General features: G+C 33.3%; 1 protein-coding gene across 1 annotated transcript; it reads right to left on the reverse strand.

The window, feature by feature from the left end:
- Positions 1-505: 505 nt before the first annotated feature.
- LOC143084853 (uncharacterized) lies at positions 506-25,873 on the reverse strand. The gene is made up of 4 exons (XM_076260905.1): positions 25,705-25,873; positions 23,420-23,512; positions 12,099-19,588; positions 506-1,933 (listed from the first exon to the last, which is right to left on the reverse strand). Exons 3-4 carry the CDS (start codon positions 19,570-19,572, stop codon positions 1,311-1,313), a joined length of 8,097 nt encoding a protein of 2,698 aa, XP_076117020.1. The 5' UTR covers positions 19,573-19,588; positions 23,420-23,512; positions 25,705-25,873; the 3' UTR covers positions 506-1,310.
- Positions 25,874-26,894: the final 1,021 nt, after the last annotated feature.

Consider the following 26,894-nt stretch of genomic DNA (forward strand, 5'->3'; position numbering starts at 1 on the left):
GTATGCTTTAAGTTGTGTTATGTTCATGACTTTGGTATGCGTGTATATAATTTGTTATTTGGTCGATTTGAAAAGCTCACTTGACTATCGACTTTAAATCAATATAAACAAGAAGATGTGGTATGATTGTCAATGAGACAACTGTCCACAAGAGACCAAAATGACACAGAAACTAACAACTATAGATCACCGTACGGCCTTCAACAATGAGCAAAGTCCATACCGCATAGTCAGCTATAAAAGGCATCGAAATAACAATGTAAAACAATTCAAACAAGAAAACTAATGGCCTTATCTATGTAAACTCTGAATTGAATTAAATTGAATAAATAAAAATTTTAAATAACTGCTTGAATGCGCGGGCGAAATTGGACGCCCAACTAGACCCGAAACCGAAATAATAATACCGGGACAGAAGTATATATATATAGACGTCTACAATAGTTCTGTCTGGTTCTCTATATACTGGTTTGAAAGTGTATGTCATTGATGCTAAAATTGTTAACATATTTTTAATGATTTTATATTTAATTTCATCAAGCAATAAAAATAAAATCTGATAACAAATACAATATATATATTATACATATTATAGTCACGAGGATTTCAATGCCGTATATAACATATAAACAAACAACAATCCATCCTAAGACCCATGTACAATTTGGCAAGTATGGTGGCGTTCCATATTAAAATATATTCGTGCTACTCTACACCAACATGGCATTTTACATTTTCATTTTAACAGTTTGAAACTTCCAACAATTCAATTGTCCTGCTAAATAAATCCTTTAGACTAATACAAATGTGTCTCTTCTACAAATGCATGCATGTAGGGAATTTTTTGAAAAATGCGGCTAAAAATTCTTCAAACTTAATTTTCTATCAAAAAGATTCTTTATTATTTCCGAAAATTTGATTATTTAATAAATAACCTATATCATGTACATATATACAAATAAATATTCAAAAATAATCAATAGCGTATATGCATCTCCTTATTCTTTATATTAAATATTGATACATGAATTAACAATATACACGTTTGTTTGTGTTTTATATACATAGCACCATAAACATAGCTGAAATATACATCTTTGTCTAATATCACATACATCAAAAATATACATATACAATGGTTTATAGATCACTTTTAAAGCACTATCCAAAAAACATGCGATTTAAACAGAAAACATTTCGTAAAATAGTCTGTATGAGTATTGAAACTTAGGACGAAATAGCGAAACAAAGTCATCAAAAATACATATAGATGTTCGCACAGGAGGCTCTTGTTCCGTATTGCTTTGACATCAATATAAGAAAGGGTTTTCCGGAAGTAAAGTTTTGTTCCGTTTTGTTTTAACTGTGATGTCCTCCTTATCACCTTCCCCACCCGTAGCTTCCATAAGTTCATTAAACAAATCAAGTGTATCCTGACTGGATAACGTGACCTCCATTGGCTTACGTTTTGTGTAATGGCTATATCTTTTATTGTTTGCATACCCTTCGTCATCAACTCGGTCCATCACGCGATCATACAGCACGCGCCTTTGTTCGTCTGCGTAGAAATAAATTTCGACAACCCGCGTGACAATTGCTTGATTTTTTCGCCAAACGTGGAACTCATAATCGATTGGTGTAAGTCTCTCTGCTGTCACTATAACTGTGATGATAGCTTTCCCATCTCTCATTTCCAAGTCTACGTTTTCAGTAACTGTGTCGTAATTGGAAGTCGTGATAAATTTCGAGCTTGTGCCATCTGCTTGCTGAAGTGGTGGATCTCCATAAATATCCTCGTGGTGGTGCTTGACGTCCAAGGATTGTCGAATGTCTTTGGCGTCCATTGTGGAGAGTCTGGCGAGCAGTAGATTGGTCAAGTTTTGTTTTGAACGCGGTGCCCTTCGTCTTTCACCATCACCAGCCTTTCGAGTAACTACAAAACATAAATTAAACTTTGCATCAGTTTGGTTAGTTTGGCATTTAAGAAACATTGGAAAGACAGCCAGAGGCGGATTTAGGGGGGGGGGCCCAGGGGGCCCGGGCCCCCCCTTTTTGGGAAAAAATTTGGTTGCTTATATAGGGAATCACTGAAGCGTGACTGGAGCGGGCCCCCTCTTAGGTCAGTCAGCGGGCCCCCACTTATGAAAATTTCTGGATCCGCCACTGACAGCAGCCGATGTAAAAGTTTTTTTAGAATGAAAAGATACCTACGTGACTAATAATTCCATTAAAATTATATTCATTCATTCATTAATGTTTAAAAAATGTTTTTTGGGTTTCTTTTTTGCATTTCAATCCAGTTTTTAACTCAATGAACAATAAACTGTACTATAATGGAGAAAATTATAAGAAATATTAATTAATTCAGTACCCTCTTCCCCCCTTCAATATAAAATTCTTCAAATGTCATGTATATTTATTTACTAGTATGTCGATTTGTCAAGATAATAATGAACCCTCTATGTGGTTTCGTGGTAGAGTGCTCAAATATTGGTTCGAACCAAAGCAGGGTCGTCCCCAAAACTTTAAAATTGGTATCTGTTGCTTCTACACTCAGTACGCGGTTTTAATGAGTGAGAGCAAAGATCGGTCGTCCTGGAGTCAGAATAATGTTTCTTAGTAAGATGTCCTCCTGTGGACTTTCGCATAAACTAGCACATAGGCTCAGCATGTCAATCCAGTACAAACCTTGACTCCTTTCTGAATGCCCAGCGACGTATGTATTATTGTAACAATTATAAAAAATCATTGTAAAAAATTACTTTGCTCTTCATGGGCACTTTAACCTGGAATAAAAATATTTTATCTTATCTTATCTTATCTTATGTGACGAATGTTTATGGGTGTTTTTTTCAACGAGTCAAACGGGTCGTTTCTTCTCATTGTCGAATATCTGGACATTAATAATGAACATCAGGATATAAGCAAATTTCATAAGAGATATAGTAACGAATAATATATTTTAAATGTATTTCTAGACAGTATCAATAAGTTATCGGTGAGCAAGGTTTTTTTAACTTTCGATTGTACCTAATAATGAGGTATTATTTAAAGCAGAAAAACGGACAATGTGTGTGGAATTAATTTGGTATCTTTTGTTTCAATATTGTCTGTTAAAGCTATAAGAGATACAAAAGTAAAACCAATAGTCAAACGAAAACAAATTACCTACAGACTTAATTTAATCTGTTCAGATGTGAATGCGTGCCCTATATACCTTTTTCGTTTCATGATCTTTCATCAATATAAACTTCCGCAACATAAATGACCTTATGGAATTTAAAAGTTTGAGATTTACGATTTTCAATTCAGTACATGAATGTAGTCTTAAATCGTGGCTGTTTAAGTATTTAAAATTTTAACCTTTATTGTCACTCAAACAAATAAATAAATTTTATTTTATGGACACACTGACCTATTTGTGTCTTGTCACTTGAATTTACTACGTACTTATGTCAACAATTTTTTGTCTGTCTGAATGCATAGAGTTACGAAAACTTTAATAATAATTTTATAACATTTAACAATTATGTTTTGTTGCATGTCATGCATGATTAACGTTATTCAAGTTTTAATAATTACTCAGCATCAAAACACCATATTATATATGTTATATATATAACGACACATAATAATTATAATGATTTTCGACAAAGTAAGTGGAGCTTGACTTCCGTTATGTAAGACTTGATTTGAACCCCTGGTCACTTCTTTGTGTTTGTCTAGATATTTGTAAGCCCTCAACCCAAATGTAGGTCTATTTGATTGAACCCCGTGTTCCCTGTTTATGTCTTAATGCTTGAAGACCTCTTATCCTATTAATGTATGTTTATATACTTCAACCCTTTTTTCCCTGTTTATGTCTTAATGCTTGAAGACCTCTTATCCTATTAATGTATGTTTATATACTTCAACCCTTTTTTCCCTGTTTATGTCTTAATGCTTGAAGACCTCTTATCCTATTAATGTATGTTTATATACTTCAACCCTTTTTTCCCTGTTTATGTCTTAATGCTTGAAGACCTCTTATCCTATTAATGTATGTTTATATACTTCAACCCTTTTTTCCCTTTTTATGTCTTAATGCTTGAAGACCTCTTATCCTATTAATGTATGTTTATATACTTCAACCCTTTTTTCCCTGTTTATGTCTTAATGCTTGAAGACCTCGTATCCTATTAATGTATGTTTATATACTTCAACCCTTTTTTCCCTTTTTATGTCTTAATGCTTGAAGACCTCGTATCCTATTAATGTATGTTTATATACTTCAACCCTTTTTTCCCTGTTTATGTCTTAATGCTTGAAGACCTCTTATCCTATTAATGTATGTTTATATACTTCAACCCTTTTTTCCCTGTTTATGTCTTAATGCTTGAAGACCTCTTATCCTATTAATGTATGTTTATATACTTCAACCCTTTTTTCCCTGTTTATGTCTTAATGCTTGAAGACCTCGTATCCTATTAATGTATGTTTATATACTTCAACCCTTTTTTCCCTGTTTATGTCTTAATGCTTGAAGACCTCTTATCCTATTAATGTATGTTTATATACTTCAACCCTTTTTTCCCTGTTTATGTCTTAATGCTTGAAGACCTCGTATCCTATTAATGTATGTTTATATACTTCAACCCTTTTTTCCCTGTTTATGTCTTAATGCTTGAAGACCTCTTATCCTATTAATGTATGTTTATATACTTCAACCCTTTTTTCCCTGTTTATGTCTTAATGCTTGAAGACCTCGTATCCTATTAATGTATGTTTATATACTTCAACCCCGTGTTCCCTTTTATGTCTTAATGCTTGAAGACCTCGTATCCTATTAATGTATGTTTATATACTTCAACCCTTTTTTTTCCCTTTTTATGTCTTAATGCTTGAAGACCTCTTATCCTATTAATGTATGTTTATATACTTGAAATCTTCACGTATGCCTTTATGTTTGAACCCTTTGTTTCACTTTTCAGGTACATGCCTTTATGCTTGTACCCTTGGTTCCCCTATTCATGTATGCCTTTATGTTTGAACCCTTTGTTTTCTTTTTCATGTATGCCTTTATGCTTGAACCCTTGGTCTCCTATTCATGTATGCCTTTATGCTTGAACCCTTGGTCTCTTATTCATGTATGCCTTTTTGTTTGAACCCTTTGTTCCCCTATTCATGTATGCCTTTATGCTTGAACCCTTTGTTCCCTTTTTCATATATGCCTTTATGCTTGAACCCTTGGTCCCCTATTCATGTATGCCGTTATGCTTGAACCCTTGGTCTCTTATTCATGTATGCCTTTATGTTTGAACCCTTTGTTCCCTTTTTCATATATGCCTTTATGCTTGAACCCTTGGTCCCCTATTCATGTATGCCTTTATGCTTGAACCCTTGGTCCCCTATTCGTGTGTCTCTCTATGCATGTACATTTATGTTTGGATCCCTCGCTCGTTTTAAACAAGATTGAAATATTTGACAATGGACGTGCCAGAGGACGGGAAAATAATCGTGTTCTAGACATTTTTCGGTCTCTAACGATTAGTACAGACCTTTATAGGATAAGACGCAAAAGATCCATAAAACAATTCAACAGAGACAACTTATCCAATACATGCTTCCATATGCTTAGAGGATGTGCATCAAGTATTGGACAGGGATTTATTGTTTTATGTGCTAATACATCTTACTATCATGGGACAGTGATATAACAGAAGCATTTTACTTTACAAAGTAAAATCTAACTTTAGATATAATTTTATAATATTAAATACTTGTTATATATAACATGTATAATCTGCATAAACCGTTGGAGGCGTAGAGGAATTATATTTTAAGATATGCTGCATTAAAATATTCAGGAATTTTGATATGAATATAAAAAAGATGTGGAACAAACGTAAATGATACAGACACCCAACAACGAAGCGTTACCAAGCATAGATAATATTTTAAATTGATAAAGAATGATCCTGCAGATTTAAAATGGTATGTGTGCATTAAATGCATTATATGCACTGTTTACATACGGATTTTATATAAAAAGTAAATTAAGGAAACAAGTAGGAGTAAAAATACTTCGTTTGACTACCCGAGTGTAAATAGTAATATGTTGAATGTTCCACTCTATCAAATTATATCAAGGTAATCTTTTATCAATAGTGTGCACTTACACGCCCCCTCTCAAAACATGTATTCAAAGCATATACTAATGTGAAATGATGTTTACAATTTTGTGCATTTTTAATTCATTATTTATAACTTGTGATTCATTTATTCATTTAGAAAACGGTAAACATGAACCTGTAGTAAAACACAAAATTATAATATTAACCGTTAAAGATATAACTGTTAATTTTTCCATAGTTTTCATGCCGATGGTGGGTGGTTCTCTCAGTGTTCTTCCATTAACAAAAACTGTCCGCCATAAAATATACTATTAGTGCAGAAAGTGGAATTAAAACAACCCAAAATCAATCAATTAATCAATTGTTCTATTTTTAAATTATACGGTATTATTAAGGATTAGATATTAAATAAGTCTTGGGCGCGATGTTCAAATAAATTTTAAGATGAAGAACATCAATAATAGCTTTATTGTAAAAGTTCAATTTCTCATATTTTGGGACTGTTGTCCGATGTTGAACCAATCTACAATTTCCTTTGAACATGGGTATTTTTTTTCTCAGAAATTTTCAAATGTAGGGCAATTTGAAGCTATTTTCAGTATTTTTAAAACCTAACGGCAGCCTAGTTTTTATAAGATATTGCAATATTAAAAACTTTTTTTTGTATTTAAAGGGAAGTTATGGAAACGAAATTCAGACCGAAGCAGAAACAACGTTACGAGACAAAAGCTCATAAGTCTTCACTTAACATGGGAAGGGAGGGGGGTAAATGTTCATGAGTTACTTTTTTAAGCTTTTAAATTGATTTATTTATAATATTAATTAACACGAATGTTCAGCATTCTTTGGATCAGTCAGCAGATTATTTATCTGTACATGTATACATGCGTATGTTTTAAGGTCACAAAATGCATTAATAACTGTCTATTAAAGACATTAGATCCCTAGGGGCTAAGGAGGGGAGATCAGATATTAATCCTTCTGTATCAAATACAATATGACTTTAAGATGATACACAACTGGCCAAGAGGCATACAACTACATACATCAAATACCTCAACGTTTTCAAGTACATAAGTAGAAATGTGGATGCAGTTGGAAGATTTTTCAACATAAGTCAATTTATATCAGCTAATATGTATATAAAAGAAGAAAATGTGGTATGATTGCCAATGAGACAACTATTCACAATAGACCAAATGACACAGAAATTAACAACTATAGGTCATCGTCGGATTTCACCAATGAGCAAAATACCGCATAGTCAGCTATAGAAGGTTCCGAAATAACAAATGTAAAACAATTCAAAAAAGAAAACTAACGGCCTAATTATTGTAAAAAATAATATGAACGAAACACAAATAAGTACCACAGCAACAAACGACATCATCATGATTTATTTCCTCCTTTATCTCTCTTCTTTCCTTAATATTGCAAATCGTATGTTTTGAATAAAGACAACAATTCAGAGAGAAACATAAACAGAGGAAGTTTTAAAAGTTTTTGGCAGTATACTACATTAGAGAGGCTTAAGTTAAACTGCCAGCACTATTTTAAAACTTTAAGGGGATATAAATATAAGGAAGATAAGGTATGATCTCCCATGAGACCATTCTTCCCCGGAGACCAACTTACGTAGAAGTTAAGAACTTATGTCACTGTACGGCCTTCAACAATGAGCAAAAAACATACTGCATAGTAATCTATACGAATTTACGTATACCACTAAGAAGTGCGTGGAATCCTCGCTTGGCTCTTTCATTTGATCTTTGGTAAGCAGGTTTATAAAAAAAATGTGTATAAACATGGGGATGTATACAGTTAAAAAATGAATTTAATGAATATTATCTAAACAATTTTTTTTCAAATACTAGTGTGTTAATGACCCATAGTTGATTTTCGTATTGTTAAATGCTTGTTTCAAAACGTTTAAAACCGATTTTTTTTTTTTTGAGAAATGCATGTCGGATTAACCCTTCTGTGGACTATTCCAATCAGTACACGTGAACTTCCTTTGATGCTGTGGTATTTGAACATATTAAGAACCACGTACCTTTATCTTTTGTTAATTGTTTATTTGTTTATTGAGAGAAGACAAAGATATTGCGACATTTTTTCAAATTGAAATCTCACGTCAGAAATCAAATCTGTTCAATGGACAATTTATATCATAGCTAATTTGTAAAGTTAAATATTTAATAGTTATAACATTATTTCCCAGTTCATTCTAACGCCTAACCCTTGTAAACTAGACAGTACACTCATATAAAAACAATTTATCATCGTAACTCCAATAAAAAATGTTATATCTTCAGGGTGGGGTGTCACTTTATAAAATACATGTAGGATTTAATGTGTATTAAGGTGTTAACAATACATGTGTTTTATCTTATCAATCTATACTACAGAACGAGTCAAATCGATCATTTATTATAACTTTGTATAGGTAATTGTTCATTTACTAACCATGAAAAGAATTACATATTAAAAGGTTTACGCAAAAAGGTTTACGCAAGCATAAAATTTGTAAAAGTAACCCTTTGACCTGTTTCTACAAAGTTGTTGTATAAGTTACAAATTGTTTTAATTTACAGGTGTTCCTATTTAATTTAAACAATTAATAAGCAGCAAAATTGAAATTGAAAAATAAAACATTAATTCATCGAAATTTCAACTGATCACGATAAACAATGAATTCCCCCTTTTTTCGTTGAATGATCTACCAACGTAATGTGCTTTCTATCTTTTGATATGGAGCAGAATGCTGGAGAATAACCCAGAAAGACAGCCAGAGTCTTTCTTGATTTAACACCAAATGTATGAGGAATAGTTGTAAAATATATGGACTAGAAAAGATATCAAATAAAGAACTGACTACCAAAGAACAGAACAAAAAGATCAGATGACCACCATAACACAACTGAGATTAAGATGGACACACCTAAGAAGATCAGAATAACATCACCAAAAAAGCTCTGAAGTGGTCATCATCGGAAGGTGAAAGGAACAGAGGAACACCAAAAGAAACACGGAGAAGGACAATTGACAGTAATTTGAAAGCAAAGGAAAGACCTGGATAAAATAGAAAAGATTGCAAAGGACAGACAACAGTAGGGAGATCTAGAGTGGTATCAGCCTTATATGCCAGTCAGCATGAGGATTAATATGTATTCCACTGAATGACTAAAAAAAATAGATTAAAAAATGGAGTATTATTTTTTCCAATTTTCATTCGGATTAAGATTACATTGTTTTCTCCTACATTTGGCCCTACACAATTTTTAAGAGAGACGTTATTCGTTTTACCAGGTTTAGTTGATAGAACCTTTTATTGACTCAAAGTAATTTGTAATTTACAGGACTGGACACAAGTAAATGTTGGGTTTTTTTTAATCAGTAATTGATATTTTGAGTTGAACATCACGAAAACCAATTTAAATGTAAATATATATTCGATCTTATAGAGAGTCACATGCAGCCATTTGAATTAGATCACTTAAAAAGATATAGGAAGATGTGGTATGAGTGCCATTGAGACAACTCTCCATCCAAATAACAATTTTTAAAAGTAAACCATTATAGGTCAATGTACGGCCTTCAACAATTATTCCTTCTCACTTTCTAATGGATTCATTATTGATTGCCTAACGTCCAGTTGCAAATATTTAATGCATTTTCAGGACTAGGACGATAAAGATATTTAAACAATCGAATCGATCATAATTGCATTTTGTTAAAATAGTGACCCACATGTTCATTAAAGTCTCGACCAAACAAAAGGTTTACTTTATAAACGCAAATCACTATTAACTAGATTGTTTAGTATCATCCAAAAGGTTTCCAAAAACAAACAAAACAAAATAATGTTTCATAAATATTTCACATATTTTAGGAGCATATTCATGTAAAATACGTTTAAACATACTAATTCGTGTGTACAACGTTTGTATTATATAAAGATTTGGATACAGTGAGTTTGGTTACGTAACTTATAGGGTGTTTACATTTAAAACTGCACTTTAAATTACAGTGATTATTACATTAGAAAGGTAAATTTTAATGTTACAGACGAAGACATCCGTTTGTTTAACCACAACTGACATTTTATTTAATTCAAAACATTTCTATATATATATCATTTTATTCTGGTATCACCTAAGTTGGACAAAGGTATACAGAAAAACACATTAGTTTACATTACATTGCATATATGTACATTTGTTGAGGAAGCATTAAATATGAGCCAAAACAGTCAGAGGTTGAGAACAAAACATTTCAGTAATAAGACTAGCTATCAACACTACATGTGATTGTTATCCTAACCAAGCGATCGTGAATTCATCTAAGTTCCAATTGTCTTGCCAGTACGTATATTTTTGCCGTCCGTTCGATACCAAGTAATGTTAGAATAAAGTTCCTGTCGTTTAATAATTTTCAATTTTGAATTGTTTTACACTACATGACATATATGTAAATGCTATTGACCTTCATATTTACTTTAACATATACAAAACATAGTTAAATAATGCGTATTTATTTGTTTTTGTGAGTGTCATTAAATGATATCAATCAATCAAGTAATTATTTCCTTCAGTACTGTTCTTTTGCGTTTGTTAAATATGTGTAATGGTATTATCTTATTTTGCCCCTTCAATTTAATTTGGAATAAAGTATATTCTATTCTATTCTATTCTATGCATTATTTCTTATACGTAGTTGCTAGCATTTCATGTTCAGATCGTTTAAATCGACATTAGTGATCGTGTGAACTGAACAACGGGGATATTAAAAGCTTACAGAAGGAATAGAAGTTTGCATCAGTTCTTTTCCAAGTGGCCAGCCATTGTAAGTCGTATCAATAATCTCATCTTAGCTTACATAACCGCCAATTGACGAAGACGTATGGCCCCCAGGGTACTTCATGGTAATCCTTCAGTGTTATAAAATATAGATTTTATCATTTCTATACACATCTACTGAAGTTTAGTAACTTACTAGAATTTGAAATATTCACTAAATTAATGTTTATTTGTGTGTAGAAATATCTCGAGAAATAATAAACACGCATGCCAGTTTACTTAGTGATTCCTTTTTATCTGTCCAACTTTTTTAGTTTGAAATTGATGCAACTTTTAAAGAAAAATTTGACCTATGACGTTACAATTATAAAGTTAAAAAACCATGGTTCAACTAATAAAGTAATTGGAATTTTCTCTGAAGCGACCGATAGTGCAAATATAGACATCATCAATATAATTCCATTGTTACGAAGTCACGAGCAGCCCCATTATTATACATGTAATTCATTGATACTGTACCGACATTCATCACAAACTTTTAGTAATTTTACGCTCAAATAAAATAAATATACATGTTATTACAATGTACATATTTTATGACAGTTATACACTTTAAAGTAAGGAAGATTAATAGAGCACATTAATTTACATAAAATAAGATGACAATCTTAGTATTCAATTTCTTTTCTGAATGGAATTAGGTTGATGTTCGAGTTAGTCTCAAAAGGAAGATTAAGTGTACTAATATGAACTTATATTGTCAATATCTACAGTAATCTTTAATATTCCAGCATTCTCAGGAATTGCTACAATAATAACATTTAAACATTAAGATAAGATTTCAAGGTATGGCAATAGTTTTGCAATTTTCGCTTAGGCAAGTTACACTTAAGATCACTTTTGGAGTGCGCAAACTAACTACATAGCATTATAAAAAAACTGTATTTCACCCACTCCTCACCCCACCCCACAAAAAAATTGAAATAGAAACCCATGATATCTACAAAGTAGCATTACCCCACCTGCAAAACCCTAGTCCTCGTCCGATATTGGTACCCGTTTATTTTTATTTGACGGTATTAATCTATCTTGCGACAGATTTTAAAAGAATATTAAACACTCCAAAAACCTGATATAAAAAACTAACATAATTGTAGACATAACAAATCAGATATTTAACACTTACCATTTTTGGATTTAGAAAATCTGTCAACAGTTTCAAACGCCATATTCTCCATTTCTCTGATATCTTTCTCCTGTTGTACCCTCTTTTCCTCCTCGTACCTCTTATATATATCCTCATCACTATGGTACAGAGGATTAGTCTTACTCATGTTAAACTTGTTGTCAAACATATTAATGTTATCATTGTACTCATCCAGATTCTCATCGAAATTGTTCTTAATCAGTATATTACCCCTCACGACGCGCATGTCTCGGTCAACATCAGTGTATGTTTTCCTTTCTGGTTCCGGCGTTCCTTGGTAATTTTGCTGGTGGTTAAGTATACTAGATAACTTCGACTGGTACCCATCCATTTGGTCGTACGATTTCTGTCTACCACTACTACCACTATTGACCTCGACTGATGATCGGAATTGACGACCTTGACCCTCGGCAGCAGGTCGTCCTACATTTAAAGTTCTTTCGGTGGAATATCTCGGTGACATAAACTCAGCATTTCCATTAAAAGCAATCGGTCGATTATGTCCCACATCTATAGAGCTTACATTTCGATTCTGGTCTACAAATTGTCCACCAGTAACGTTGTTGACGTTTTCTGTTTTCATTGTAGTTATAGTTTTTGTTGTCTCTTCATATTCCATTGTTTCCTCCTTGACGTCATCAGAGGCACTCGATTTGACAACTTTATATTTTCGTCCGCTGTCAACTTCGTCTGTCGGTGGTTCATATGGCCGATGTTTCTTTGCTGTATGCCATTTTGGTGACTCGTAAGGGCCTTTGACTAGAGCTACAGATTTATACACGGGTCGTTCTTGAAACTGTTTCGAGTCAGTTTCGTCAATCCTAGCCACGATTGTGTGTTCCTCCTTCGGTTTAGCGATTTGACGATTCTCCTCTTTGTGTGTAACGATTTGATATTCCTCTTTCGGTTGTGTCATCACCTGAACACCAGTAGTTACCTTTTGTGGAATAGGTTCTATCTGGAGAAGGTTGTATTGAGGAACCTGAATTTGTGGAACCGGAAGTTGTGGTAACATAAATGGCTGTTGAACATAATAAGGATTAATCTGAGGTATCGGAGGGACGGAGGAGTTAGCCTCTACCATGTAAGCTGCTGACATGGCGTTAAGTCCACTTTTGTCGTACGAAGATGATTGATTAGTCACTTCCTTCTTCATGTTCACATCTTGGTTGCCAACGTAACTAGATTTACCATCTGTTACCCATGGACCGTCAGAAGACATTTCGTAAGACTGTTTAACAGTTTTAAGGGATGATGAACCATACGGATTCTGTTGTGGAGCAGAACCATCTTCGTACTCGTACGATGTGGTCCGTTTATTGGAGGAGCTGTCACTGTATCCATAAGGCTGCAACTGATGACCTTGCCTTAATCTTTCGTCCGTGTATTGTCCCGACTGATAGCGGTTGTCAGTTTCAGTATATTCCATTGAATTCGGATTATACAAACTAAGTATGACTTCCTCAGCGGTATTATAATCAACGCCCGAATTTCCATGAGCTCTGAGATTATGAATTCTCTGATATGACGGACTGCCACTTTTAGGACTTGCACTATCATATTCCGAGCTATATCTATGATCAGAAGTGCTGTACTCGTAGCTTTCATCAGTAATATCCTCTATCATATATGTATCCCCTTTATGATCTTGGACTATATATTGATTCCTATTACCATGATTACTCGGCTCCGAAACTACCGGAAGTGACGCAGTATCTGACTTGTCTCCATCCTCCTCCTCTTCCTCTACAACCCGGTGTGTGAGAGTTGTAATCACTAGGTTCCCACCATTTAACTTTGTGATCGTCTGGTTAATTTCAGGTATAATATCGTCATTATTTTCTCCATTAAGTTTAGATATGGCATCAGTCAGGAGTGCAAGATTCCGTTTTTGTGCTGTCTGCTCTTCATCATTAAAACCATCACTATTAACAGAGCTTGATGTTTTTGTCGTTATCTTTTTACCCCCTTTATATTCCGACATTTGGGAGGTTTTAGTATTTCCCGACGATTTCTCTGGCATTGTAGAACCAGTCCTTAGTTCCTGTATTATCGCTATTTTGGAATCGTTAGATGCACCACCGATTGTTTTATTATCCAAATCTGTTGTATGTACGTCCACAGTTGTCGAGAATCTATGGTCCTTATAATCTAGATGAGGATTTAAAGGTGTAAAAGTTTTACCTGTAAAATTATCAGTCACATGATCACAGCCTGCGGTATGACACGCGTGAATGACTTCACTTTCTTCTGTTGTATTTACATCAAATGTAACTGATCGTCTACTTTTGTGCTCCGTATTATTATAATCTTGTGTATGTTTATTTACTTTATTGTTCGTTAGAGGTAATTTTTCCACTTTATTTGTAGCTTCAAGCAAAGATGTTTGACAGTCTACATCTATTTCTTCTTCATCTTCCGCCTCTTGTAAAAAGTCAAGATTAAGTTTCAGGGCAGATCGTAAATCCTCTGTATTATCAGTGTTTGTATTTTCGTGTGTTCCTGGATCATCCGATGAAGTTTCGTACTGATGTTCATCGCTTCTTATTTGAGGCATTTCCACCTCATTTGTATCATAATTACTTTCTCTTTCATTAATTTCATCTATTTCACTAGGAATAACTTCGCCGTTTTCATCGTATTGAGTAAAATCACCTCTAGAGTTTATTTCAAAAGTCTGGTCTCCCCGACCAGTCGTTAAAACTTCATTTTCTTTAGCAATCGCTGTTTCTACTATATATTCCCCTTCCACAGAACTATCGTCTTGCTCAGAACTATCTGACGATTCTGATTGGTCAGAACGTTTAAGTGAAATGTCATGGTTTATTTCAGATTTTGCATTGTATGTATCAATATTGTTATCGGTCTTTCGGTTCTTTGTCCGTTTTGCTAACCAGGTATCCATTAAGTCTAGATACGTCTGACACAATTCTTGTTCGGTATTTCTTAAAACCTCATCCATTGGAGGTGTATCGGTAGATCTAGCAATATCAGGATTTATTGGTGAAGTATTGCTAGAAAAACGAACAACATCAGAATTGCTTAAAACTTTTTGCGTGTTTGTCAGATCAACATTTCTATTTTCATTTTTATTATTAGTACAAGAAGTTTGGTAAGAATTTGTAAACTGTAAAACATCGCCTTCCGTACGAGAATCATGTTTAATGCCACTTTCTATATTATTTTCCAGTTTAGTACTGTGATTGTTATACTGTCTAATTTCATACCCACAATTTCCTTGTTCAATGTCTGTCATTGCGTTATTTTGTAGTTTGGTGGTATTAACTTCAGGTGTCTCCCCATTTACAGAAGATACGTTATCGATATCTATTAAGGTTGCTTCATTCACATCTGCATTGCTAGCTTTTCTTCGATCCAACCCACCTAGACAAGGAGATGGTGGTGCTCCTGTTTTAGATGTCTCAATTTCTATTTGACCTTTCAACTTCACATTATTATTATTTGAGTTCGCCGAAATATGACTATAACTTTTAGTTTTATTATCAGATTGGAATTGTATTGAATTGTCATTATAATGTTTTGCAAGACATTTAGTTTTTACTTCGTTATCATTGGTAGAAACAGATTTAACACTTTTGTCGGGTGAATCAATACTGAAGTGAGGCTCTGTTAAATCGACGCTGATTGGTGACGGATCGACATATGTTTCTACAATTGATTCTTTAAATTCCTGAGGTAGCGTTTCAAGGTTCGGGTTAGATTTCTTCTTTCTTGGTGGTTTTTTTGGAGGGGTCTTTTTCGGATATATATTTATAACATCGGCACATGTGTCCGTTCTATTTATAACATCGCTACTTATGTCCGTTCTATTGTGGTCCATACGTAAGACACCCACAGCTTCATCTTTAGTTGTATTTAGATTGTCATTTACAAAAGTATACTTTAACGGAATATCCGGTTCAACTATTCTATAATGTTCAGCGGACTCCTCGCTTTTCTCGGTAATTTCTTCAACAGTTTCTATAGTCAATTGTAAATTATCTATAACTCGTTGATCTTGTACATGATACAAGACGTGAGATGAATCACGTTCTTCAGTTTGTAGGATATTTTCCTCAACAGCGAAATACTTTGTCTGATTACTTGGTGATTCTCTAGAGTTATTTGTAAGCTGTGATCCGTTTGTTTCGCACTTTTCAATAGGTCTTAAAGGTAAAACCGACATTTCAGCTGGCATATCGGCAATTTGTTGTTCTCTGTTTTCTTCTAAATTAAAATTTTCAATATTTGTATTATTATCATAGCCATTTATTATTTCTATAGTATTATTTTCAGACAGGGATGCAACCTGTTCTGTATACTTTGGAGAGCTTAATTCAACTTTTAAATATGACGTTTTTGTTTCACAACTGTTTGCATGTTCCTGTGTAGTAGAATAATGTAATAAATCCGGCGTATATGTTCCGGATATATCATCTAAGTCGTGAGTGTCGTTATTGGTTTCACTGTTAATGCACACATCCGAGGTCAAAATTTCCTCGCTTGATACATACTGAGTAGAAGCTGCAGAGACACTAGAAGCACTGTTTTTCATTGAACATGTTTCATTGTAATGAATACTATTACATTGTTCAGGCCCATCTAGTGCATATGTATTTTGATTGTGTGGATAATTATCATTTACGATTGGTGGTTTAAGTGTAACATTCAAATAACTACTGACATTTTCGGTTTCATGTCGTTCTGGTAGAGACGTCGGTTTTTCACCACTGATAGGTTTTTGTTTCGATTTTGGTAATCGTTTTTCCAGCTCTGACTTTTGTTGATAATAGGAAACAGGCTGTTCAGAAATGTCTTTTCCAAGTAAAGTTGTCGTTCGTGAAGTGACATTTTCTTGTCGAAAAGATATCGGTGGAGATGACAATTCTGGTAAAGCGTTGTCAGAAAAATAACACGAATCAACTGTATCCGCTAAATCTCTTTCCGCTAGTTCTCTTTCTGCATCTTTTTGTTGATCACTTGCATTTTCATGCGATTTATCCAATAGTTGAAATGGTAAATCTATGTTTTGTTCTTGAAAGTTTTCATGTTTATAAAGAGTACTATCAGACTGGGTTTCTAGTAAAGGCGTTGGTATATCTATTCCTCGTTCTTGAAAGGTTTTATTATTTTCATATACTGGTTGAGTTTCTATGATTGGAGTAGGACATTGGATCAGCCTCGGTTCCATTTGACGTGAGGAAGGCGACGATTGCGAAAATTTACCTCTATGTTCTTCAATTTTAGAATTCGTTATTTTATCCCAGTCTTGTTCTGACTTATTTCCTATTCCAAATTTAAAGATAAGACGATCTATTTCAGTTTCCTCTTTATTATCTTCCGACTTATCAGAGGATTGGTCAATGTTTGGATGATTTGATTCGTCCTCTCGTGAAGGATATCGTTTACGTAAGAAACTTTTCAACGCATCAGCAGAAGTTACCGATCTGTTAGGATCTGTTCTGTTGAAAGGTGGACTTGATGTTTCCTTTTGCTTTGACGAAATTCTTACTCTGTCGCTGCCAAGTTTTTGGTAGTTTGAATTTTTATCATTGACTGATTGTGTGATTTTTTTCGGACTATTAGCTTTTCGGTTGCTACCAGCTCTATGAAATATGGGTCCATTATTGAAACTCTTAGTGTTCGACCGATCCACGTCATCCTCTGTAATGTTACTTCTATTTTTAATTTCAACTGGTTTTTGTTCAATGTTATCTTTACCTACAGCTATTGTGTTTGCGATTCTTTCACTAACGCTTCGTTGTAATATTGACTTCCTATGTGCAGGAGCTTTATCATATGGCTTTGATTCTATTTTTGTCAGATTGTCATTGCTTCTGTTATATTCTGTGTTTACTTCTGTATGATGAACACTTTTAAAAAGTAAATCGCTGTTTTCAGTTTGTCTGCTTTTGTCTACTAATCTAGGGCTATATGTCGACTTTTCATTTTGATTTGATCGAGGTGAATACAGTTTGTCAGATGATTCGTTCTTGTGATTGTCAATTTTATTTTGAGTTCTTTTCTCCCAGTCGTCTTTCACTTTATAATCAGGTTGCAAAACAAAGTTATTGACCTCTGTATTATTTCTATCTTTACAACTTTCACCTGTTACGGATTGATGCAATTCTTTATCAATGTCTTCTTCGTCAGGATATTGTTTCTGAAGGAAATTTCTTAATGCACTCGTTGAGCGCATACTACCTGTTCGATTAATTGATTCGTTCGTCCTTGTGTCAAGTTGATGTTTGTTTTGTATGTGCATGCTCACCGAACGCTGTAAACTATTAGTATTTTCAGCAGATCCAACAGTCCACAAACTGCCAGAGCTTGCCATACTTTGATTGTTTGTATTATTGACCATGTGTGATTTTCCCGGCAATTCTCCTTTTGGGCGAACTCTTTTCCTATGTTCTGGTATTTGGTGAGGTTTATTTCTACTGTTACTGATGTTCACTTTATCTTTGTGTGTCTGATGATATTGCCCTTCTCTTATGATATCGTCAGAGTTCACCTTAAAATCTGAGACGTATGTGTCTGTTGGGTTAAATCTGGCCTGTTCGTGTTGTGGTTTAAAAGCTAGATTCTCTGTTGATTTAGAACGTAGGATGTACGGCTCGCCACGTTCGTCATAAGATTGGCGTAACGAAGAAACACTTGCTTTGTTGTTAATGTTAGATAATGAATTAGTCCTCTGTGAAGGTGTTATAGTCATTTTAGCGACAGACAAATATCTGTTGGAAACGTCATTGGCACTATTATGTCTTTTGAGCGAACTTGTCCTTGAACTTATATCCATGTCCTTAGTAAGTGAATCATCCTGTGACGAAAACATCTTTTTTAAATGAGACACGTATCCTGGTTTAATTTTTTGCCGAACGGATTGTTTATTGTCTTTTAGTTTTTGCACTATGGGTTGCCAATCGGAACCTTCAGTGGTTTCTTTTACCTTTCGCTTACGTTTAACTTTTTCTTTCGGATCTTGAGTATTTATCGTATAAAATCCAATGTTGCTGTCCGAATCAGAATCAGCAAATGAACTGTCATGTGACTCTTGTGGAAGACTTAGTTTGAAACGTACTGAATCTTTTCTGTCCAGAGACTGTTTTTGTGACGAACTCCAAGAAGTCATACGCTGACTTGATGTCCTTAAAATCGACGCTCGCGTAAGTACCGGCGTAGAAGTTTCTGGAACTACTTGATTCACTTGGGTGTGAGCATGCGTGATGCTTTCCTCCATTCCATTTGTATTGAAATATTCTTGCACATTCGGAGGTGTTGAACATCCGCCATGTATAAACCCGGAGTCAAGAGACGAGAACGAGGTAGAAGGTGACAGTGTCGGAGTATCATTCAGTGAGGAGTAGATTATTTTGGGTGTTCTTCCTCTCTCGTGATATGTCGGTTTATCTCCCCTGACTAATGGTGCAGTGAGAGTTTCTATCTTTTCCATTTTGTTTTAAGTTTACCTGAAATAAATGTAAAATAGTACATATAATATCTTCTAATTATAATAAACAGTTTTACAATGCATTTGAACAAAAATCATTAGCACACAAAAATATACAATTTGTGCATGTTTGCCTAATGAATTGGCGTACACCTCTATATGTATATGATGTTTTGTGTAAGAACGATCCCTTTCTGATAATGTTGGTTTTTTAAAATTATTAATTGTTTCTTGTTGGGCCACATTATGAACCCTTAATGAATATGTATGGCAAATTTGCAGATATATCTAGGATTTTGTATTTGTCACTCCTATATTTCTCTTGCAAAACACTTTTTACAGAGGATGACCTTGAGGTCACTCCGATGTATTGTTATCGCTGAAATTTCCGTCATTCATAAATTCTAGTCAAATTAGTTTTGGGTTTTCAACACCACTGTAAAAAGTGCATTTTCATACCTGCGATTTCTGTTCTCCGGGTTTACGATGTTTCAACAAAATATGGAATCATTTCAGTTGTTGATTTAGTGGTGAAAATTTGACTGAATTATATCTTAATTAATACGATTTTATATGTTTAATTGGTGTTTCAGAAAGAGGTCAGGTGCTCTTGTTCATTCATAAAATTATCGTTCATTCATAAATTTATCGTAAAATAAAAATCACTACACAGGTTATACGTGTAGTGTAATGACCACCTGTAATCTAAAAATAGCGGTCTCACTAATAACGACAAGAAGCGTCAAGAACGGACAAGAAGAATAAATTAAGCGACAAGAAGACTATTTAGCGACATGAAAACTTCTCGTACCGCATGAGGATGACACATATCAAATGAACAATTATGTGTGGACTTAGTTTTAAGAAATGATGTCAAAGTAACACTATGAAAATATTTTTAGTAAGCTGAAATATATATTTATTTTTTACATGTTTATGTCTTGTAAGTTATTTTATTTCTGTCCCATTTTTCAACATTAGCGTCTCGAAAGGTGAAATGTTTTAAGGTGGTACCCAACACCTTGACTAAAATTTATTTGGCTCGTTTAATTTTCATAAAATTTTGATAAAAATATTTACTTTGACCCTTTGACAAAAATATAAAAATTTCAAAAAATTTGAACCAACCAATTTATCAGAAAAATTACACTGGTTATATAGCAGTTTCACAAACACTCATTTTGATCATTGAGAAGCTTAATATTCCCTTAACAACACAACGTTATTAAAACGTTAGCTGATTATACAGAGTTATCTCCCTGTAGTGTTAGGTACCACCTTAACTGAATGGTTAATTTAAATTAATTATGAAAATTGTTAAAATTAAATAAATAAAAGTAATTATTGCCCAGTTACAAACACTACCAGGGGATAATCCATAATTACCCCAACTTTAGCCTGGTAATTAAACTTGTTGTCTCCTTATGAAATATAAAACATATTATAAATGATTTCCTGCTTAAGTCTTTTATTGATATAAAGTCAAAACCTTCTTGCTTTTCACTAGACAACCATGTCCTGTCAGGTTTAATTCTTATATATGTAGATGAAAAATAAAAGTGTCCTAAAACATTAACATGGCAGCAATTGCTTTTACAGCCTTTAAGGCTTTGATTTTTTTACAGAAGAGTGTCCACCATGCACTCGCCCTGCACTATAATAATAGTAGAATAGAATTATCATATATACAAATAGATGAAAATGATATTTATCGGTCGTCCAACTGTCTATATCAATCTGCTCAGCTCTTAATAAAACTCCATATCACGGCTTTGTGACGTCAAATACGTTGACTTGGCCTTAATAACTTTGACCCGGACATATCAGCGACGTCATAATGTTTTAACCGACGTTGATAAGTTTGACCCGAACTTATCAAGTCAACTTCCGGTTGCTGGTGAAACTAAGACAATACTTCCAAAAGACGAAAATACAGCCCGATGAATCGATTATCAGGTTATCGGCATATTAATATTGTAAAATATCAGCTGCTCGACATTATATGAAGGCTTTTTGATCTCGTTCGCTGCGCTTACTCGACAAAAAGCTTAATATTATGTCTCGCAGCTGATATTTTACGATATCAACATGCAGACAACCTGATAATCGGTACATACATGCAATCGTAATATTAATAATATATATAACAACAAACCAGTGTATTCTCTATGACTATTATTATACAAGTATAATAGTCCAAGGTATACTGATTTCTTGCACTACAATATAATAGTTATTACGGTGAGGTTGAATTTCCTGTCATTTATTCATCATCCAAGCACGAACTTGTATCAGAAAAAAATATCTCTGTAAATTAACCCAAGTTTCAGGTATAGAGATGTGATCTGTTTCTGTGATATGTGCTTTTGACCATCCACAAGAACCTGCGGTCATCCGATGTTCAGTACTTCAGTACTTTGATTTATTTTGATATGATTAGCTACCTCTGAACATATTTAATCTTGACATTACGATTTTTGTCCTGTTCGCAGAAATGTTACTATTGTGAAATAAATCTTAAAACTAGAGATACTGCAAATTAAGTGATGCGTTTTTGCGTTATTTTTATTTTCAAATGATTACGTGGGTGTTTTTTGTTGTTGATCTTTGTAACATGAAGCAAATTCACAAAATTAAGAAGTGAAAGAAAGTCAATGTTTTAAATGTATGTTATTTTGGATACAGCATTCGCAGTTGAAATTATATACACTTTGTATTGTTTTGGAAACTAAAGTCTCGATTAAATTCTTGAATAAACTAAATGTTCTAAACAGGACCACGAAAACCCCAGTGAAATTAAATGTAATGTTTAATGAAACGCGCACATTGTAAATAGATAAAAGTTTGAGCTTTCTGGGGTTTTTTTTAATGATTTAAATATTTTGATATCACAATCGGGTAGGACTAATCAGATTTGCCTTTTTATCAGTCGGATTGTGTTTATAGCTCCTAAGTTCTTAAATCTAAATAGTATGGCACATCATATCGTATACTGAATGATATAGAGTAAATCATAAATTATATATACGGCTTACACTTGCAACGTTGAAATAATTATGTTGACGTAAAGATGCATTCTACGAAGGACATTTCAGACTAAGGCAAAACACTGAAAGTAGTGACGCTTGGTCCAAGCGAAAATAAGTTCAAAATTCGATATTTGCAATTATAGATGTATTCTATCAAAATATTCCTCAACTATTTCGTGTACATTGAATAGAAGTGGATTACATTCTGATTTGAAAATTATTCAGGAAAAAAATATTCTCAAGTGTGTGCATATTTTGATGAGATATGCATTATGTATGGTTATTGTATCAAATGGACCGTTGTTTTAAGAAGGTTTATTATGGTATCATATATAATAAATCAAACTATATTATTGTAACAAGTGGTGCCATCTAAATCAATGTTCTTTGTTTACATATTTTATCATAAATAGCAAAATCAATGTTGATTTAATAGATAAATGTGAGTTTTACCAATAAAAGTCCTGATAAATATAAGTAACATATAAATCAAAGTGGACCATTACAACATTCTTCTATCTAGTCCCATTTATGCTTTCTCGAGTCAATTACCGTAAACTCCAGAAAAATTCTCGTTTGAATTGTTTTACATTTGTCACTTCGGGGCCTTATAGCTGACTATGTTTTATCGGCTTTGTTCATTGATGAAGGCCGTACGGTGACCTATAATTGTTAATTTCTGTGTCATTTGGTCTCTTGTGGAGATAATAGTTTTATTTATTATAGAGAATACCATAATACACGTAATAAAAACAAAAGACTATGAGTTGTCTCATCAATCATACCATATCTTCTTTTTTTATATATGTGATATTACTTACTCCTTTGGAATGTGTGCTTCTTTTATAATTATGTCAAAAGCTGGCCATTCAATCTGTAACGTAGGACTGCTTTACTGTTTCATTCTTGGTGTACTACATAAATAAAGATAGATAAGTTATATTATTTAAATCAAAATCATTAAAACATTAAATGGTGAAAAAAAATAAGCAAAACCGAAAAAGTTATGTAAAAAATATCGAATTTACAAATACATGTGACAGTTGCGCTACAAAATGAGTTTGTATTTTAGTTCTATAACGAAATAAAATTTGACAAGGTTAGAATGTGGCGGACCTAAGATTAGTAGTACTTAATGAAAGAAACAAAAGATACACAAAACAAGTCAATATTATTCATAATGATTATTCCTTTCCATTCTCAATTTAATCATTCAATGTTCCACGGTTCACTTTTGTATAAGCATGAATATAAAGTTAAGTTACGCTGATTTTGTGTAACTGTGATGTGAATTAAAATAAGTTACGATTACCGTACATGTAACAAGTCCATGTCTTCAAAAATCCAATAGATGATGCTAATAAGAATAAAAAGAGATATAGTCCTTGGTGCGGGAGCACAACAACACATTTAAACAAAAATAGCTCACCATTGGTAACTTATGGACAACATTACTTATGTAGGACGTGTACTGAAGTATGATATTATTTTCCAATACTGCACATCTTATCCCAATTTATTTTGAACTGACGTGAGGTGGGTGTACATTCCACTGTTATCCTAACTTACAATGATATCTCATATATAGGTAAATATACACTCTAAAATGCATGCTCATGGTGCAATTTTTACTCCCGCAGTGTAAAAAAAATCATTTGAATACGCCTTAAAACTATTGGCAAATATTTAGCATGTTTCTTTTGAATAGTGCGATCGAATCCAGTTATAACATTTTTTAGGACATATTTAGGCAGGAGTTTGCGAATGATCATCGAACGTGAGTGTTCAGACTTTGACCTTCAGTAATGATGCAGTCGGTGTTTTTGTTAGTATAAAAACAAAAGGAACATTTTAATCTTATTTCAATTTTATTTAAAAGTCAAGGATATTTCATCTATATAGACTAATGTCACTAATAGACTATATCTCTTCAACATTGGTGACTTTATTTTCGAGACTTTTAAAAGAATTACTTTATCTTTCAAAAAGATAAATTAAAACAATGTCTCTTATCACGGACTAAAGCGATAACCGTAACAACACAGAGAACTGTCGCTGACCTGGACGTAGGTTGCTGAATGGTTTTCGTTTAAAATTATATTTCCTTAAGTAACAAAAAATAAAGCTCATACCACATATCACGTTATATAGGGAGACGACAAGACAAAATATAAATTAATTTAAGAGAAAAACAACGGCCTGATTAATTTCGAAACGAATAAAAAATGACATGTAGAAACAAACGATATCTACTAAATAACAGGTTCGTGGCATTGGACAGCCATAGCTGTCGGTTTCCGAGCGCCTAGGAAAAAGGCGTTGAAATCAATGTTTTCAGAATGCAGTACTTGAATAGTAGAGAAATTAGGTAACTCCATCCCCCAGTTTGTAGTACTTTCTATCAAAATGTGAAGAAGGTCTTGCTCACAACACTAATGCGATGACATTGTATTTATGAATAATTACATTAGTTGCATGTTTCATTATAATACGTTATTCGGATTGACTATCTGCACATCACGTGTTATTCCCTAGGCAATTGCATCACACAATAAAACTTACCATTCATGATAACACGAGGTTCCACAATAAAGTGCACAGGTGAATTAAATTAAAAAAAATGATAAAATTCGTGTTTTCATGAGCCTAGCTAAAAAATGTAATTATAAGTATTGAATGCTTCTTTTTGTAACTTCATAGGGTTGTAAAAGCGTTGACCGTGCGCACATTTTTAGCGCTTCATACAAAATGTACTTCGGTCAACGCTTTTACACCCCAATGAAGTTTCAAAAAGAAGCATTCAATTCTTAATTAAGTCACTAGTGTGTCAAAGAAGTGCATTTACTATTCGTTCCTGTCTATATATAGCTTTAATTGTACAGGTTTTCAAATAAATTGTCGAATAGATGTAACATTCTGTTAGAAATTGAAATTTATCATTTTAAATAACTTGCATGGTTGAAAAATATTGAAATATTTCATTTTTTTTTCATTTCACAAGTAAAACGACTGACTCGTACGTAATGCTCGTTCAAGATATTAACTATCTGTCGACATAATCCTAAAACAATCACCAAAGTCATAAGAATTGGCTATGTATACTTACATTTATAAATGCTAAATTCCAAAACTAAATGCAATAAATACATGGATGTCGACGCACTCAATGAAAACATTCACTACATACTATCAAGTTTATCCATCCGATAAGTTAGTATTATAATTTATGTAAATTTTACATTATATTTGATTCTTTTATTAAATTTCAAGACTGTTCACATTAGACTTATTAATAACATCAATGCTCAGACGTATCTTACACATAAACAATTTGTTGATCACAAATCCTCACAAAAAACAATGTTGATTTTGTAATAGTAATCTGAAGATTTAGACCCGACAACAAAGTTTTAATTCGTTTAATTCCCAAAACATTAAATCTGTTTAGTCTTTAACATTTGACTTTTACTGCGGTGTAATGTTAATACCCTGTATTTAATCCATCAACTTCTAGTTAACTGTTTTAAATGGCTATTTAGAGTATTAAATACTTGACCAGTTTATCATTATTTTGTGTAAAATACAACAGTGATTCGATAATGCCTTCTTATTAAACAAAAGAACGTGAAGGTACCAGTTCTTTTATTGGCTATTAAACGCCCAATTTAAGAAAGCAGTCACCCGAATACGAAAGAAATAACTTTTCCTTATCTAAAATAAATTATCGTCATATAAGGCCAAATTAAGAAAAAGAAGTTTCATGTCCCTCGTGTCGCTTGTCTCGTAATCTGATAGCTACATAGAGGTGGTGAAAATAATTGCCCTCCAAGACACATCTTAGCTGGCCAAGGGTTATGATCCAGTCCCTTTCTGTTCTAACCCTTGGTTAACGAAGATGTCCAAGACGGTGACTTAAGAATTATCAGATTTAGCGCGCGCAATACAGGAGCGACAACGCTCTTACTGCCACTCAGTCAGATTATTGTTAAATCTGGTTGTTTATTTTGGTCATGTTTATATATAATAATTAAAACTTGTCATAAAAAATCCACAAAAAATGAGGACGTTAGTGTTTTAATCGACTTAAATGAGTATCATTAATTTAATATAGTGATGCTAGTATTTCCGAGTAGAATGCAAAAGTTTGATTTATAGAAAGAAAATTCATCGAAGATACCGGGCTTAAAACTATAGACGTTTAAAACTATTAGTCAAGGGGATGGGCTTCTTATTAATGGAGATATGGTGGTCAAGTCAGAACATATGTTTCCGTATGTGGAAACGGATTAATATAAG

Source organism: Mytilus galloprovincialis, chromosome 8 (assembly GCF_965363235.1).
Source record: "Mytilus galloprovincialis chromosome 8, xbMytGall1.hap1.1, whole genome shotgun sequence".
Lineage (NCBI taxonomy): Eukaryota > Metazoa > Mollusca > Bivalvia > Mytilida > Mytilidae > Mytilus > Mytilus galloprovincialis.

Coding starts and splice junctions, on each gene's coding strand:
- LOC143084853 (XM_076260905.1), bottom strand. CDS start 19,572: ATGGAAAAGATAGAAACTCTCACTGCACCATTAGTCAGGGGAGATAAA. Junction 1,934..12,098: donor ATTTTCTAAATCCAAAAATG/GTAAGTGTTAAA, acceptor TATGTTTTGTAG/TTACTCGAAAGGCTGGTGAT.